The sequence below is a fragment of the Elephas maximus genome, chromosome X (genome assembly GCF_024166365.1).
Source record: "Elephas maximus indicus isolate mEleMax1 chromosome X, mEleMax1 primary haplotype, whole genome shotgun sequence".
Taxonomy (NCBI): Eukaryota; Metazoa; Chordata; class Mammalia; order Proboscidea; family Elephantidae; genus Elephas; species Elephas maximus.
Genome location: NC_064846.1, coordinates 147,373,426 through 147,392,192, shown reverse-complemented (window position 1 = coordinate 147,392,192; position 18,767 = coordinate 147,373,426). Strand labels below are relative to the sequence as shown.

At 44.4% G+C, this 18,767-nt stretch overlaps 1 protein-coding gene across 1 annotated transcript in view; it reads left to right on the top strand.

The window, feature by feature from the left end:
* The window catches only part of LOC126068845 (melanoma-associated antigen B2-like), a 137,616-nt gene extending 120,341 nt beyond the window's left edge, over positions 1–17,275 (top strand). Inside the window, exon 4 of the mRNA XM_049871538.1 lies at positions 16,838–17,275. Coding sequence (XP_049727495.1) covers positions 16,838–17,275 — 438 coding nt within the window. The remainder of the gene's footprint in view (positions 1–16,837) is intronic.
* The last annotated feature ends 1,492 nt before the right edge of the window (positions 17,276–18,767 follow it).

Genomic DNA, 18,767 nt, shown 5'->3' with positions numbered 1-18,767 from the left:
AGAGGGACAGGAGTGATTGGTGTAGGTACCGGTATCTGGTTGCAGCAGGGGGTCATGCTCTGGACAAGGCATGGGGCTGAGAATCATCTCCCAAGTGTCTCTGAGGGAAGTGCGTCCCTCTTCCCTAGCGCATACACGTGGGTAGGTTCTACAGAAAGACCGTGGGCACCCAAAGTTTTTGGTTGTAAGGACTGGGAGGTACCAGTTATTCTTGGACCCCTGTCGCGAGTGGCTGGGTGACCTGAGTGGAGCCGCCAGTCCTTAGGCCCCTGGTGTGGGTAGGTGAAGGCCATGTATAATAGGCAAAGCGGCGTCAAACATCAAACACCCACCTCTCCACTGCGCAGCTGAACCAGTTGTAGTCTGCCAACGAGGGCCTATTCACAGGTCCATGTGGGGGAAAAGGTACTCAAAATCCAAGGCCCGTTTATGCCAGGACAGGAGCCGCTTCTGTCCTGATCTCTCCAGTTTAGTGGAGCTGGCAAATTATCTTTTCCCCAGCTGTGAATTAATTCCTTCTCCTACTCCAGAAGGATGGATCTAGGCACTCAACAGGGCCAATCTCAGGCCCAGGGAAATCAACAGCCACTGAAGTCGGCTTGGGGGCGGAGAGCATGGTAAAATACATGCAAGTACTTAGCTTTTGCCCAGAGCATCATTCTTCTCTGGCTCTGAAGGTGTGAGTATGCTGGCTGCTTCTCCCTGCGGGAACTGTGGCCAAATTGGGCTAGTACCAGCCCACTGCAGCCTCTCCCAGGAATGGTGCCTGAGGGCTCCCAGCAATTCAGATCCAGTAACTCCCCTCCGTTTCTGGACTGTCTCTTCCTCCCCTGTTTCTCAGTTCGTTTTCTAACTTTGCCTTTGATGTTCAGGACTCCCAGCTTGTAATAAATATACTCGTTTCACTTGTTTTTTCAGGTCTTTGTTGTAAGAGGGCTTGCCGGAAGCATCTGTCTATTCCGCCATCTTGGCCCCGCCTCCTGTTTATTTGGAAATGTCCTAATTTTGCCTTCATATTTGAGAGACAGTTTTGCCGGATATATGATTCTTGGCTGGTATGTTTTTTTCCTTCCATGCTTTGTGTAAGTCACCCCATTGCTTTCGTGCCTGCATGGTTTCTGCCAAGTAGTCTGAGCTTATTCTTATTGACTCTCCTTTGTAGGTGACTTTTCATTTATTCCTACCTGCTCTTAAAATTCTCTGTTTATCTTTGGTTTTGGCAACTTTGATTGTAATATGTCTTGGTGACTTTTTTTTGAGTTCTATCTTATGAGGAGTTCGATGAGCATCTTGGATAGATATCTTCTCATCTTTCATGATATGAGGGCAGTTTTCTGCCAACAAATCTTCAGCAATTCTCTCTGTATTTTCTGTTATCCCTCTCTGTTCTGGTACTCCAGTCACTAGTAGGTTATTTCTCCTCATAGAGTCCCACATGATTCTAAGGGTTTCTTCACTTTTTTAAATTCTTTTAAATGATTTTTCTTTTAATATATTGTTGCCACATGTTTTTTCTTCAGTCTCACCAATTCTGCCTTCCAATTCCTCAATTCTGTTCCTCTGACTTTCTATTGAGCTGTTTAGTTCTGTAATTTTATTGTTAATCTTCTGAGTTTCTGATTCCTGTCTCTCTATGTATTCTTGCAGCTTATTGAATTTTTCATTATGTTCTTGAATAGCCTTTTTAGGTTTTTCAACTGCTTTATCTGTGTGTTCCTTGGGTTATTCTGCGTATTGCTGGATTTCCTCCCTGACCTCGTTCCTGGTATCCTGAAGAGTTCTGTATATTAATCTTTTGTATTCTCCATTTGGTAATTCCTGGAAGGCACGTTCATCCAGAAGATCCCTTGAGTCTTTGTTTTGAGAGCTTGTTGAAGTGATCGTGGTCTGTTTCTTTATTTGATTTCATATTGCCTGTTGTCTCCAATCCAGCTGTATGTTATTGTATTAGTTTATTTTATGTTTGCTTACTGTATCCTATCTTCTTGCTTTGTTCTGTTTTGATATGCCCAAATAGGCTGCTTGAGAGAGCTAGCTTGATTATATTCATCTTTGAAGCTCTAACATCCTGTCACCAGTTGGCTAGAGCTGTTATCAGGTGTATGAACCTAGTAGTCCATTCACTTTTCTTGTGTGGATTCAGCTCAGGTGTCCAGGTAGTTGGTCATCAAGTGCATGATACAGGCTCTGTCCTACAGTCTTAGAGGGGCGGGGGTGATTGTTGTAGGCACAGGTATCATTGTAGCAGGAGGTCATGCTCTGAACAGGCAGGAAGCTGACAACTATCCCCCATGTGTCTGTGAGGAATGCGGGGGTCTGTTCCCTAGAGCACACAGGTGGGTGGGTTCAGCAGATGGACCATGGGGACCCAGAGTTTTTGGTGGTAAGGACTGGGAGTTACCAGCTATCCTTGGACCCTTGTCATGGTTGGCTAGGTGACATGGTTGGAGCCACCATTCCTTAGGCCCCTGATGTGTGTAGGTGAGGACCCTATTCAATAGGCAAAGTGGTGTCAAACATCAAACACCCACCTCTCCTCTGCACAGCTGAAACAGTTGCAGTCTGCCAAGAAGGGCCTGTTCTCCAGAAATAGGCCCACACAGGTCCATGCAGAGGGGAAAGGTATTCAAAGTCCACAGACCTTTTATGCCAGGACAGAGCTGCTTCTCTCCTGAGCTCCCGAGCTTAGTGGAGCTAGCAGATTATCTTTTCCCCCAATTGTGAGTTCATTCCTTCTCCAAGGCTGGGAGAATGGGCCAGAGCTCTGAGAAGGGCCTGTGTCAGGCCCAGGGAAATTGACAGCCAGTGAGGCCGGCTTGGCAGCTGGTCGTGGGGTAAAATACAGGGAAGTGCTTAGCTTTTGCTAAGAGCGCCATTTTCCTCTGGTTCCGGAGGTGTGAGTAGGCTATGCGGCTGGTTGCCTCTCCCTTAGGAAACTGCATCCAGATCGCTATCTCCAGCCCTGCTGCGGTTGCTCCAGGGAATGGTGCCTGAGGGTTCACAGCGATTCAGGTCGGGCAACTCCTTGTTGCTTTTGGTCCGTCTCTCCCCACCCCCCACTCCCCCCCCACCCCCCCACCCCCGCTGCTCAGTCCATTTTCTAACTTTACTGTTGATGTTCAGGGCTCCTAGCTTGTCATAAATATAGTTGTTTCACTTGTTTTGGGGTCTTTTTTGCAAGAGGGATCACTAGAAGCGTCTGATTGCTCCCCCAGCTTGGCCCATCTCTCTTTCCTATGGTCTGAAATAAAAACTCTTTAACCTGACTATATTTCCTTGCCACTCACACTTTGCTTAATATTTTGTCCATTAATATCTGTCCTACTATATCAGGAAACAAAAATTTTATTTTATTTTTTTAATTCTACATTAGATGAAGATTTACAGAGCAAACTAGTTTCTTATTAAACAATGAATACACAAATTGTTGTGTGACATTGGTTGCCAACCCCACGACATGTCAACACTCTCCCCTTCTCGACCTTGGTTTCCCTCTTACCAGATTTCTTGTCCTCTCCTGCCTTCTCGTCCTCACCCCTGGGATGGTGTGCCCATTTAAACTCCTTTTGTTTCATGGGCCTGCCTAGTCTTTGGCTAAAGTGTGAACTTCAGCAGTGACGTCAATAGAGAGTTATAATGGTGTCCGGGTGCCATACTCTAGGTGTTTCTCCAGTCTCTGTCAGACACTAAGTCTGGTTTTTTTTGTGTGTGTGTGAGTTAGAATTTTGTAATACTTTTTTCTCCAGCTTTGTCCAGGACTCTCTACTATTGATCCCCATCAGAGAAGTTAGTGGTGGTAGCCTGGCACCATCTGGTTGTACTGCACTGACTCTGGTGGAGGCTGTGGTAGTTTTGGTCCATTAGTCCTTTGGACTGATCTTGCCCTCCAATCTTTAGTTTTCTTCATTTTGCCTTGCTCCCAAAAGGGTGAGACCAGTTAGAGTATCTTAGATGGCTACTAGCCGGATTTTCAGATCCTAGACGCTACTCAACAAAGAACGTAGAGTATTGTCTTTTCAAACTAGATTATGGCAATTGAACTCGATGTGCCCTGAGACCACATTGCCCCAGCCCTCAGTCCAGCAATTTGGTCCCACAGGGAATTTGGATGTGTCTGTGGAGCTTCCATGAACTTGTCTTGAATAAGTTGTGCTGGTTTCCCTAGTATTGCCTACTGTCTTACCCTTCACCAAAGTTACCACTAGGATAGAAAAATTCTAAACACTAGTTGCCTTTGGGGAAGAGGACATTCTTTCCATTTAAGCAATTTTTTACTATTTGAATTTTTGTTCCATGTGCATGTATTACTTTTGTAACAAAATTTTAAACCTAATTTGACAGTACTTTAGTTTCTTTTTTTTTTTTTTAGTTTCAAATTCAACAAACTTTTAAAAGATATTAAGATAAGTGACTTTTTTGTAATGACTATCTTTTTGAAAATGAAAACCCATCTTTTGAAAATGAGCACTGGAAAAAGGTAATTGGACCTAAGGCCATCTCTACATGACAACAACCCAATGAGCAGTTTATTCATTAGGTGAAACATTTTGATGGTTCGAGTCCATTCAGAGGTGCCTCAGAAGAAAGGCCTGGTGATCTATTTCCAAAAAATCACTTACTGAAAACCCTATCAAGCACAGTTCTACCCTGACACACATGGGGTTGCTATGAGTTGTAATCAGCTTGATAGAAAGAGGTTTGGTTTAGGATAGACCTCAAAGTCAAACAGAAGATGATCTAGAGTTTGTGGAGAATCAGCAAGAAGGCTTACTTAAAAAATACCTCTTCTAGTGCCTGTTATGTTTAATGTATTTTAAAATGCTTTCTACTCCTGAAGTCTAAAAGAATACGAACAAAAACGAGATGTTTGCATGTCTGGTGAAATGTGGCCTAGGATAGATGTCTTAGGGAGCACCCAAAAGAATAGAAGCTAAAAGGAAACAAGCAACATGACCAAGACTTGAGATTTCACTTAATAAGGGACAGTGTTTTGAACTAGGAGTCCCTGGGTGGTGCAAATGGTTAACACTTTACATTGGGCTGCTAATCAACAGGTTGGAGGTTTGAAGCCAACAAAACCTACCTCAAAAGGAAGGCCCAGTGATCCACTTATGAAAATTCAGCCACTGGAAACCCTGTGGAGCACAGTTGTTCTCTGGCTCACATGGGGTCACCATGAGTTGGAATCAACTCAATAGTAACTGATAAGGTTGTGAACTGCCTTAGTTTCTGTTAAGGGCCACTTCTCCCCCTTATACCCATCAATTCCTGTCTCATTTTAGTTTCAGAGGAAGAGACATCCAGGAAACCTGCCTCCTGAAAATTCTTGGTCCTATGAACTCATCTTTCCTTTCAGAAGTTTATCATGCTTCGTCAGAAACCTTCCATTTGCAGTCAGTATGGTAAAATACTATGAAATCTGTCTGGTGCATAATTTTCACCTGTGCATAAATGACCACCCTGATTACCCTCCATGTCATCCAAGCATTGGGAAGTCCCTTCCCATACTGACCCTGGGCTTCGCCATAGTACTTGCTTTTCTCAATGGGATAATAGCAAACAGGAAGCAAGTACAGACTTAAAAATAGATTTGACATTGGGGTTTGCCCTCTCTTACTTTTCTTGTGATACCTTGGAACCACCAGCATGTGAACAAATGCAGGCTTGCCTGGTGAATGGTGACAGCTAAATGGCCTAGATACCTCTTTTGACCCTGCCATCAGAAAGACAGATAGCCAAGCAAGAGACATGTGAGTAAGGCCATGGACCATCAGCTGACCGCAACTCAGGAGTGACCCCAGACAACACTACATGGTGCAGAGATGTGCCATCCCGGCTGAAACCACAGACTCATGAACAAATAAACGGCTGTTGTTTTGAGCCACTAAATTTTCACATGGTTTCTTATATAACATAAATCTTTACTTAACTGTATAACTCTTCTAGCTACTGCTTTCATTATTTTGTTCCTTTCATTGCGAAATATTTTATTTCCTATCAAATACTCACTTACCTAACACATAATTAGATATCCAACTATGTGCTACGGCTGTGCTAACCAATAATGCATAGAGTAGTAAGCAATAACAGACATGGGAACTACCCTTATGAAACAAAGAAAATTTATTGAGTGTTTCCTATGTACCATCTACCATGTTAATCTTTTAGCATACATACACCAACCCTACTATTGACCCCATTTTACAGATGCAGAAATGGAGGTTCAGAGAATGTTAACGTATTTGCTTTAAGTCACAGTAAGTGACTGAATTCAGATCTTTTTCCAGCACTTGTTCTCTGAAGCCTTATACTTAGTTTGAGAACAGATATAAAGAAACCTAGGAATTGAGTCTTAGCTGTGACAGTAACTTCTGTGTCGGTGAAGAGAATGCCAGTCTCCTTTCTTTATGTGTAAGGGCCTGTCTAGCTACCCTTTTACTGTGATCCAAAATAAAAAGTCTTTAACCTGTGTCCAATTCCTTGCCCTTTACACTGTGCTTAATATTTTGTTCATTAGTATCTGTCCTCCTCTATCAGGAAACTAAAATTTTTATTTTATTTTATTTTTTTATTGTACGTTAGATGAAGGTTTACAGAGCAAACTAGTCTCTTATTAAACAATTAATACACATATTGTTTTGTGACATCGGTTGCCATCCCTGTGACATGTCAACAGTCCCCACTTCTCAACTTTGGGGTCTCTGTTACCAGCTTTCCTGTCCTTTACTGCCTTCTCGTCCTCACCCCTAGGCTGCTGTGCCCATTTAGACTTGTTTTGTTTTATGGGCCTGTTTAATTTTTGCCTGAACGGTGTACCTCAGTAGTGACTTCAGTACTAAGTTGTAAGGGCCTTGGGGCCATTCTCTGGGGTTTCTCCACTCTCTATGAGACAGAACGTCTGGTGTTGTTGTGTGTGTGTGTGTTAAAATATTGTACGTTTTTCTGCAGCTCTGTACAGGACCCTCTATTGTGATCCCTGTCAGAGCAGTCACTGGTGGTAGCTGGGATCCATCTAGTTGTGCTGGACTCAGCCTGGTTGAAGCTGTGATAGTTGTGGTCCATTAGTCCTCTGGACTAATCTTCCCCTTGTATCTTTGGTTTCCGTCATTCTCTCTTGCTTCAGATGGGGGAGACTAGTGGAGTATCTTAAATGGCCACTTACAAGCTTTTAAGAGCGCAGATGTTACTTACCAAAGTAGAATGTAGAACATTTTCTTTATAAACTATGTTATGCCAGTTGAGCTAGATGTTCCCAGAGACCATGGCCCTCAAAGCCCTTAGCCCAGTAATTTAGTCCCTCAGGGAGTTTGGATGTGTCTATGAAGCTTCCATGACCTTGCCTTGGATAAGTTGTGCTGGCTTCCCCAGTATTGTGTACTGTCTTACCCTTCACCAAAGTTACCACTAGGATACAAAAACTCGTAACAGTAGTTGTTGTTGGGAAAGAGGAAATTCTTTCCATTTAAACAATTTTTTATTATTTGAAATTTTGTACCATGTACATGTATTAGGTTTGTAACAAAATTGTAAAGCTAAGTTGAAAGTGATATCTTTTGAAATTCAACAGAATTTTAAAAGATATTATTAAAATCAATGATTTTTTTTGTAATAAATATCCTTTTAAAAAAGAACACTGGGAGAAGGTAATTGGATCTAAGGCTATCTCTACATGATGTCAACCCAATGAGCATTTTATTTACTGGGAGAAAAGTTTTGGTGGTTTGAGTCAATCCAGATGTGCCTCAGAAGAAAGGCCTGGCTGTCTATTTCCAAAAAATCAGTCCTTGAAAATCCTGTGGAGCACACTCCTACCCTGACACACATGGGGCTGCCATGAGTAGTTATCAACTTGACAGAAAGAGGTTGGATTTGGTTTAGGATAGACCACAGGGTCACACTGAGATGATCTAGAATTTGTGGACAATCAGCAAGAAGGCTTATTCTAAAAGTACCTCTTCTAGTGCTGTTGTGTTTAATGTATTTTAAAATGCTTTCCAGGCCTGGAGTCTTCTAAAGTCATATAAACATGAAGGCGATGTTTGCATCTCTGGTGGAATGTGGCCTAGGATAGATGTCTTGGGGAGCACCCAAAAGAACAGACAGAAGCTAAAAGGAAACTAACAAGATGACCAAGACATCAGCCTTCAGTTAATAAGGGATGTTGTTGTGAACTGGGAGTCCCTGGGGGGTGCAGCTGGTTAACACTTTACGTTGGGCTGCTAATCAAAATGTTGGAGGTTCCAGTCCAACCAGAGGCACCTCAGGAGAAAGGACTGGCAATCCTCATCTGAAATATCAGCCATTGGAAACCCTGTGGAGCACAGTAGTTCTCTGGCACACATGGGGTCGGCTTGAGTTGGAATCAACTCAACGGTAAGTGGTAAGATTGTGAACTGCCTTAGTTTTTGTTAAGGGCCATATTTCCCTTTTATACTCATCACTTCAGCTCTCCTTTTAGTTTCAGAGGAAGAGACATCCAGGAACCCTTTCCACTCCTGAAAATTCTTGGTTCTATGAACTCCTCTTTCCTTCATCAGCAAGTTTCCCTTTGCTGTAAATATGTTCAAATATCATGAGATCTCTCTGGTGCATTTTTTCACCTGTGCATAAATGGCCACAGTGATTACCCTCCCTGGTGTTCAAGCCTTGGGAAGTTCCTTCCCATACTGACTTTGGGCTTGGCCATAGTGCTTACTTTGCTCAATGGGATAATAGCAAACATGACAAAAGTAGAGACTTGAAAAGACATGTGACACTGGAGTTTGCCTTCTCTTACTTTTCTTGTGATACCTTGAGACCACTACCATGTGAACAAACCCTGGCTAGCCTGTGGATGGTGAGAGCTAAATGGCCTAGATACCTTCTTTGCCCCTGCCAACAGAAAGACAGGCAGCCAGGCAAGAAACAAGTGAGTGAGGCCATGGACCATCAGCTGACCACAAACTCAGGAGTGAACCCAGACAACACTACATGGTGCAGAGATGTGCCATCCCAACTGAAACCACAGACTCGTGAACAAATAAATGGCTGTCGTTTGGAGCCACTAAATTTTGGCATGGTTTTTTATATAACATAAATCATTACTTAAGTCTGTAACCCTTCTAGCTGCTGCTTTATCTTCTTCCATTCATTGCCAAATCTTTTGTTACCTATCAAATACTAACTTACATAACACATAATTATATGTCTAACTATGTGGTAGAGACTGTACTATCCAATAATGCATAGAATAGTAAGCAATACCAGCCATGGGAACTACCTTTATGGAACAAAGACAGTGACGATAGCTAAAATTAATGAGTGTTTTCTGTGTGCCTTCTACCATGTTAATCTTTTAGCATACGTTAGTTCATACACCAACCCTACTATTGACCCCATTTTACTGATGCATAAACGGAGTCTCAGAGAAGGTTAAGATATTTGCTTTAAGTCACCGTAGGTGATGGAATTCAGATCTTTGTCCAGCACTTGTGCTCTGAACCATTACACTTTAGCTTAAGAACAGATATAAGGAAACCTAGGAATTGAGTCTTAGCTCTGACGGTAACTTCCACATCCTTGAAGAGAATGCAGATCTCCTTTCGTTATCTTTAAGGGCCTGTCTAGCTACCCTTTTACTACAATCCAAAATAAAAAGTCTTTAACCTGAGTCCAGTTCCTTGCCACTTACACTTTCCTTACTGTCTTGTTCATTAATGTCTGTCTTCTATGGGGAAACTAAATTCTTTTTTTTTTTAATTGTACTTTAGATGACGGCTTACAGAGCAAACAAGTTTCTTATTAAACAATTAATACACATATTGTTTTGTGACATTAGTTGCCAACCCCACGATATGTTAACACTTTCCCCTTCTCGAACTTGTTTTCCCTATTACCAGCTTTCCTGTCCTCTCCTGCCCTCTCCTCGCTGCTGGGTTGGTGTGCCCATTTAGACTCCATTTTGTTTTATGGGCCTTCCTAATCTTTGGCTGGACCTCAGGAATGACTTTAGTAATGAGCTATAGGGGTGTACGGAGACCATACTCTAAGGATTTCTCCAATCTCTGTCAGACACAAAGTCTGGCCTTTTTTTTTTTTTTTTTTTGAGCTAGAATTTTGTTCTTCATTTTTCTGAATCTCTGTCCAGGACCCTCTATTGTGATCCCTGTCAGAGCAGTCAGTGATGGTAGCCGGGCTCCATCTAGTTGTTCTGGACTCAGTCTGATAGAGGCTGTGGTAGTTGTGCTCCATTAGTCCTTTCTCTTGTGTCTTTGGTTTTCTTGATTCTCTCTTGCTGCAGATGGGGTCAGAACAGTAGAGTATCTTAAATGGATGCTCACAAACTTTTAAGACCCCAGACGCTACTCACCAAAGTAGAATGTAGAACATTTTCTTTATAAACTATGTTATGCCACTTGAGCTAGATGTTCCCCAAGATCAAGGTGCCCGTAGCCCTCAGCGCAGTAATTTGGTCTGTTAGGGAGTTTGGATGTGTCTGTGGAGCTTCCCTGACGTTGCCTTGGAAAAACTGTGCTGTCTTTCCCAGTATTATTTACTGTCTCAACTTTCACCAAAGTTACCGCTAAAAAAAAAATGACACCAAACCCATTACTGTTGAGTTATTTCCATCTCATACTGACCCTATAGGACAGAGAAGAACTGCCCCATAGAGTTTCCAAGGAGCAGTTGGTGGATTCCAACTGCCAACCTTTGGGTTTGTAGCCGTAGCACTTAACCACTGCACCACCAGGATTTTCAAGTTACCACTAAAAAATAGAAAAACTCTTAACAGTTGTTATCTTTGGGGAATAGGACATTCTTTCCATATAAGTAGTTTTTAATTATTTAAATTTTTGTGTCACGTGCATGTATTAATGTTTCAACAAAATTTTAAACCAAATTTGAAAGCAATATCTTTTGAAATTCAACAAACTTTTAAGAGATAATATTGAAATCAATGATTTTGTTATAGTAAGTATGCTTTTAAAAATGAATACTGGGAAAAGGTAATTGCATCTAAGGCTGTCTCTACATGACGTCAACCCAACCAGCAGTGTATACGTGGGGAGGAAAGTTTTGGTGGTTCCAGTCAATCCAGGGTAGCTAGAGAAGAAAGGCCTGGCGCTCTATTTCCCAAAAACTCACTCATTGAAAACCGTATGGAGCACAGTTCTACCCTGACACACATGGGATTGCCAAGAGTTGTAATCAACTTGACAGAAAGAGGTTTGGTTTGGTTTTGGATAGACCTCAGGGTCACATTGAGATGATCTAGAGTTTGTGAAAAATCAGCAAGAAGACTTACTCAAAAATGACCTCTTCTAGTGCCTGTTATGTTGAATGTATTTTAAAATGCTTCCCAGGATTGGGGTCTTCTAAAATCACATAAACATGAAGGCGATGTTTGCATCTCTGGTGGAATGTGGCCTAGGATAGGTGTCTTAGGGAGCACCCAAAAGAATAGAAGCTGAAAGGAAACTAGCAAGATGACCAGGACATGAGTCTTCAGTTAATAAGTGATGTTGTTGTGAACTGGGAGTCCCTGAATGGTACAAATGGTTAACACTTTACATTGGGCTGCTAATCAAAAGTGTGGAAGTTCTAGTCCAACCAGAGGTACCTCGGAAGAAAGGCCTGGCAATCCACATCTAAAAAATCAACCATTGTAAGCCCTATGGAGCAGAGTTGTTCTCTGGCACACATGGGGTCGCCATGAGTTGGAAGCAACTGAACAGGAACTGGTAAGTTTGTGAACTGCCTTCATTTCTCTTGGCAGCCACATCTCCCAGTTATACCCATCACTTCATCTCTGCTTTTGGCTTCAGAGGAAGATACATCCAGCAACCCTTCTGGCTCCTGGAAATTCTTGGTCCTATTAATTCATCTTCCCTTTAAGATGTTTCCGTTGCTTTCTTCATCAGCAACCTTCCCTTTGCAGTAAATATGCACGAATATCATGAGATCTATCTGGTGCATTTTTTTCACCTGTGCATAAATGGCCACACTGATTACCCTCCTTCTTGTCCAAGCCTTGGAATGTCCCTTCCTCTACTGTCCCTGGGCTTGGCCATAGTGCTTGCTTTGCTCAGTGGGATAATAGCAACCATGACACGAGTAGGACTTGAAGAGAGATACCCTGTGACCACTGCCACGAGGACAGATGCAGGATAGCCTGCTGGATGGTGACAGCTGAATGGCTTAGATACCTCCTTTGCCTCTGCAAACAGAAAGACAGACAGCCAAGCAAGAGACATGTGAGTGAGGCCATGGACCATCAGCTGACCACAGACTCAGGAGTGAACCCAGACAACACTACATGGTGCAGAGATGTGCCATCCCAACTGAAACCACAGACTCATGGAGAAAAAAAAATGGCTGTTGTTTTGTGCCACTAAATTTTGGCATAGTTTATTATATAACTTAACTATTCACCCTTCTAGCTACTGCTTTCATTATTTTCTTCTGTTTATTGCCAAATCTTTTATTTCCTACCAAATATTCACTCATCTAACACATAATTATATAAGCATATTGTGTGATAGGGACTGTGCTAACCAATAATGCATACAGTAGTAATAACAGACATGGAAACTATCTTCATGGAACAAAGAAAATAATGACAGCTGAAATTTACTGAGTGTTTTCTGTGTACCATCTCCCATGTTAATCTTTGAGCGTATGTTAGTCCATACACCAACTCTATTATAGACCCCATTTTACAGATCCAAAAATGGAGGTGCAGTGAACGTTAAGATATTTGCTTTATGTCACAGTAAGTTACAGAATTCATACCTTTCTCTAGCACTTGTAATCTGGACCATTATACTTTAAGAACAAATATAAAGAAACCTAGGAATTGAGTCTTAGTTGTGACAGTAACTTCCCCATCAGTGAAGAGAATGCAGATCTCCTCTCTTTATCTTTAAGGGTCTGTCTAGCTACCCTTTTCCTATGATCCGAAATAAAAAGTCTTTAACCTGAGTCCAGTTCTTGCCACTTACACTTTGCTTCATATGTTGTCCATTAGTATTTGTCCTCCTCTATCAGGAAACTAAATTTTTTATTTTTTTTTTTGTTGTATGTTAGATGAAGGTTTACAGAGCAAACTAGTTTCTTATTGAACAATACAGATATTGCTTTGTGACATTGGTTGCCAACCCCACGACATGTCAACACTCTCCCCTTCTCCACCTTGGGTTCCCCGTTACCATCTTTCCTGTCTTGTCTTTTCTTCTCGTCCTTTCCTCTGGGCTGGTGTGCCCAATTAGACTTCTTTTGCTTTATGAGCCTGCCTAATCTTTGGCTGAAGGGTAAACCTCAGTAGTGAAGTCAGCACTGAGGTATAATGGTGTCCGGGGCCATACCCTCAGAGTTTCTCCAGTCTCTATTAGATACAAAGTCTGGTGTTTTTTTTTTTGTTTTTTTGTGATTTAGAATTTTGAGCTAACTGGTTTTTTTTTTTTTTCATTTTTTTTTACAACTCTGTCCAGGACTATCGATTATTGCTCCCCATCAGAGCAGTTAGTTTTGGTAGCTTGGCACCATCTGGTTGTACTGGACTGAGTCTGGTGGAAGCTGTGGTAGTTATAGTCCATTAGTCCTTTGGACTAATCTGAGCCTCGTGTCTTTGGTTTCTTCATTCTCCCTTGCTCCATATGGGGTAAGACTAGTGCAATATGTTAGAAGGCTGCTCAGAAGCTTTTAAGATCCCAGATGCTACTCACCAAGGTAGAATGTCGAATATTTTCTTTATAAACTATGTTGTTATGCCAGTTGACCCAGATGTTCCCCAATACCATTGCCCCATAGCACTTAGCCCTTACTGGGTCCCTCATGGACTTTGGATATGTCCATGGAGCTTTCATGATTTTTTAACCGAACAAGAGTTCTTGTCCAGTCCTATTAGCCGATAGAAATAAGATGGTCACCACACCACCAGTTACAAGGGAAACAGAAAGTGGAAATTTATTGTCTGCACAGAGAAGGTGCAGTGTGGGGGTCTAGCGACCATAATGCCACATGCTCGCTGTCTGAGGGGGTTGGGGAGTTTTTTATTTCCAGTGGCTTCTGGGTGTTGGAGTTGGTGCCATGAACTCTCCGCCCTTAGCCCTCCTATGTCCACATTTGGAGGCCCAGATGTTGAATCATGTCAGTGATGTTCAGGTCCAAGGAGAGACTGAGGACACAGCTCTTCAGGTCCTACACATGCGCCAAAATCTAGGTTCACAGATGCACGGGAATCTGATACCAAATTGAAACTGTTGTTAGGGATGCAGCGTGGTCTGGCTAAACTGCAGTTAGAACCTGTGGCTTGGTGGGCTGTGAGCGGGGCAGGGAACCGCCACAGAGTTGGGGGATGTCTCGGCAGAGGCTTCAATCCCCACTCTAACAGGGTCGGGTCTTAGGACTGCGCTGTTGCCACCCTCTTCTTTGCTTAGCTCCCTGGGAGAACTGTAACCCCCTCAGGGGAGAATTTAGCCCCCCAGATGACCAGTGGAACAACCTGGTCCCATGCACTTACCTTAAATCAGAGGCCTTTCCCATCCAGTTTCCAGTTTCTATTTCCAAGCTGAGGTGGGGACCCAGTGGATCTCATCCTGGGGCAGGGATCACCGTGGCCACCTGAAACTCCTTACTGACCAAATGGCGTCAGGGCACATCTTAAAGGGTTGCAGGGGGTCTGGATACTCACCGCCCAGGGTTTGGGGTCTGCAAGTCCCGGCCAGAGTCGCCAAAATCTGTAACAGAACAAGGGTTCTTGTCCAGTCCTATTAGCGGATCGAAATAAGATGGACGCCACTCCAACATCTACCTGGAAGGTCTCATTACCAGAAGATCTTGGTCCAAGGAAGCACCCCAGTTCTGAAGAGGGAGGAGGAGATCTGGACCCTAACTACAAGCAAGGCGAGAACCTTAGTGCTAATGAGGGGGCCTCCCCGCAAAGGAGAGGCTGCCCACAGCCCAACCTCACTGTCAGCACTGGGAGCCCCCAGGCAGGGGTAGCCAGATGTGTAGCACCCTGACTCCCCTCTAGGGAGGTGAGGGCCTCGGTCTGAGCCGTAATTCCCACCTCTGTTTTCAGCTGGACTCAAGTTAGTAGAAGGAAAAATACCAGGTCCTACCCGGAAGCAAGGTCAGAAGCCTGAGTGAGCAATGAAGGGGTCACCAAATTGAGAAATCTGGGGTCAGGTGACCCCCGCCACCCCAGCCAACCCTAGGAATCCCAAAACAGCCTGCAAAGGATATGGGTCACTCTGATTTCCAACTCTGAGGTCTCAGAAAAGTGTGGTCTTTGGGTCTGGTAGGTGTGGTGTCAAGTCATCAGAGAGTGGGGTCCCAAGAATGGTGCAGAGTTAAAGGGAAGATATGATCGAGGCACTAGGGACCACTCAACCCAAAATGGGAAGGCTACACTGAACCCTGCTAATGCCATGAGCCCTGGGAACCCAGGACAAATCTGACCAGTTCAGGTGACCCTTGACTCCCTCCTGGAGGGTCTCAGGGAAATGAGGTCCTAGGTTTAATCCCCAGTTCAGCACACAGAAATTTAAGTCAAGGTAAAAATTCTTTAATAGTAAAGATGGAATTAATCCCCCACCAAAGAAGAAGACAGCAGGCTGTACAACGCTCCCCCCTCTGCTGTTGGACCTGGGAAGCCAAGGTCAGAGATATTACACTGAGGTTCCCCCTCGTTTTCTCCTGAGGGTGGGTCGTCTCAGGGTCATGAAGTCCTTGGACTAATGGGGAGGCCTACTCAGCAGAGGCAGGAGACTTGGTTCCTAAGAGCAATCCAGGTGAGGACACCGAGTTATGACGAGGTGACTCCTCCCAGAAATAAGGGGTAACCACAGAGCCCCATCCCTGCTTTCAGACCTTAGGACCTGGACGTGATGACTTAGTGAGTTGCAGTTACGTTATCCCAGCATCTCAGGGAGGTGAGGGATCTGGTCAAAGTGGGTACCCAAGGTGAGGACCCTGGTGGCAGACTGAGACCTCCAAGGAACCCCAGTCAAATGGGCCCCACTGTGCTGTCATCACTGAGACACCTTGCCAGGAGTGGTGGCTGAGCTGCTCCTTCAGTTCCTCCTTGTGGGTCCCAGAGGGATTTGAGGTGTCAAGTTCAGAGTAGCAGAGGGGAGGGACCAGGACCTGCAAGCAGTTGATATGATGACCCTGAGAGTGATCTTAGAAGACCCCCAATCATCCAGTACAGAGAGTCCCTAGTGCCAGCCCCTGCTGTCACCCCAGGAAGCCCCAAGCAGGGCTGGAAATCTACAACCTAATTCTTCCTCTAATTTGCTCTACAGTGCCCTGACCAGGACAATAGGAGCCTTGTGGGTCCTAGAGTGGTGCCCTTTAAGCATTCTGCAAAGGTGGTGTTTGTTAAAGCCAAGAAGGCATCTCTCTGCTGCAGGGACGCACACCCTCTCAGCCTCCCTCCTCCAGTGAGCCCACATCACCTGTCCTCCTTACACACTCCTGCCTGCTGTCCTTGACCAGAGTCATCATGCCTCGCGGTCAGAAGAGTAAGCTCCGTGCCCGTGAGAAACGTCGACAGGCCCAAGGTGACAACCACAGTGTCCAGGGTGCTCAGGCCACTGCAGCAGAGGAGGAAGGGTCCCCTTCCTCTTCCTCTCCTCCTTTTGGGGAGTCTTCTCCGAGTTCCCCTGCTGCTCGCATTCCCTAGGAGCCTCAGAGAGTCCCGCCCACCAACACTATTGTAAGTGCTTTGGGCACGAGAGCTGCCGGATGAGCCGAGGGCCAGGATGAGGGAAGGCCAAGTTCCTCTGAGGCGCCAGCCCCCACTGAGAGGTCTCAAAGAGACCCTGTAACCCGGAGGGTGAGCACGTTGTTGCAGTTCCTGCTGTACAAGTATAAAATGAAAGAGCCCATTACGAAGGCAGAAATGATGAAGATCATCAACAAAAGGTACAATGAGCACTTCCCTGACATCCTGAGGAGAGCCTCTGTGCACCTGGAGGTGGTCTTTGGGCTTGACCTGAAGGAAGTCGACTCCAAAGGTCAATCCTATGCCCTTGTAAGCAAATTGGAGATCACCAAGGAAGAGAATTTTATTGGTGGCAGGGGGTTTCCCAGGAATGGGCTCGTGTTGCCTCTCCTGGGCATGATCTACAGGAATGGGGACCGGGCCACCGAGGAAGAGACGTGGGAATTCCTGAATGTGCTGGGGATCTACGATGGGAAGAGGCAGTTCAGGTTTGGGGAGCCCAGGAAGCTCATCACCAAAGATTTGGTGCAGGAAAAGTACCTAGAGTACCAGCAGGTGAATGGGTAGTGGTAGGGAATGGATTTTCACATTTGGCTACATGGGGCAGACAAGGGTAGGGGGTGGGTAAAGTGAGTGGAGTGAGGTGGAGGGAGTCCAGATGAGGTTGTGGTGGGGGGTGAGCACGGCCAGACACTCCCATGATGCCCCAGCATGGAGAGGCTGAGCCTGGAATGGAAGCTAGCTCTTCCCAGTTACTCTGGGATTTTGGGGAATGAGAGAGGAATCCCCTCCGGGGTCAGGACTGGAAGGTGCCCTGTGCTCTTGTCCTGGTGCACTTGAACACGTGCACTGACTGGGTATGGTCTGCACAGTGTGTCCATGGAGTTCCTGAGAAATAGAGACCTACTCCTTTGTGTAGGGAAGCCACTGTTTGAAGCCTTTTGCATTGAGCTGGGGTAGCCAGAGCCCATGCCATTGAAGGGACTTTAGAATTAGGTTACCTTGAGTGTCATTTGGCAAACCCCAGGTGAAGACTAGACTTTTGGGTGTGGTGATGTGAATGAAAATTGGGATGACATACATGGAAGGGCAATGGGAGGGGAAATTGTTGGTCCTTGACAGCACTTCTAGGAGCTTCATGCTGCATTAAGCTGGGACAGTCTACCCACACCCACATTAAAGAATATGCTCCCTAATATGGATTGAATTTAACCACCATGCCTCCCAAAAACAGGTCTTGTAAGTCCTAACCCTATACCTATGGTTATAACGCCATCTGGGAATGTGTGTTGTTATGTGAAAGAGACTGGATTGTAAGGTGTGTCTAGAGTCAACCCAACACCTTCTCCAAGGGAAAAAGATGTGGCGGTCAGCTTCTGTAAAGATTTCCAGCCTTGGAAACCATATGGGGCACTTCTACTCTGTCCTTTTTGCATCACTGAGAGTCAGAATCTTCTGGACAGCAGTGTGTTTGTTCCCCCCCCGCCCCAGAGGGTGTCTTAACTCCACTCTCTTCTGAGATGTAAAGGAGGTGATTCGGCAAGCAAGTAATCTCAAGTGGGGAATGATAGTTGCCAAGCCACATGAGATCTCCAAGGAAAAAAGAAACAGAAGCTGAAGAAAGACAAGGATCTTCCCCCACAGCAAACAAAGAGTTAAAGCTTTCCCCTAGAGCCAAAACCTGAATTCAGATTTCTAGGCTCCTTTTTTTAAACTGTGAGACAACAAATTTCTACTTCTTAAAGCTATCCACTTGTGGTATTTCTGTTATAACAGCACTAGATAACTATGAGACTCTCTAATGAGTGATAAAATGCTTTGACCTTGACTACTAACATATATGTTGGCAGTGCAAATTCATCCAGTGGTACCACAGAAGAAAGGCCTGGCAATCTGTTTCTTTAAAATTTATAGCCATGGAAATCGTGTACGGCAGTTCTACATGGGCTTGCATTTAGTTGGAATTGATTCAACGGCAAGGAGCTAATGTAAAATATTACTTCATTTTTCTTCCTACTCAGCATTTTTTCTGATTTCGTTTTCTTTGTCCTAGAGTGCT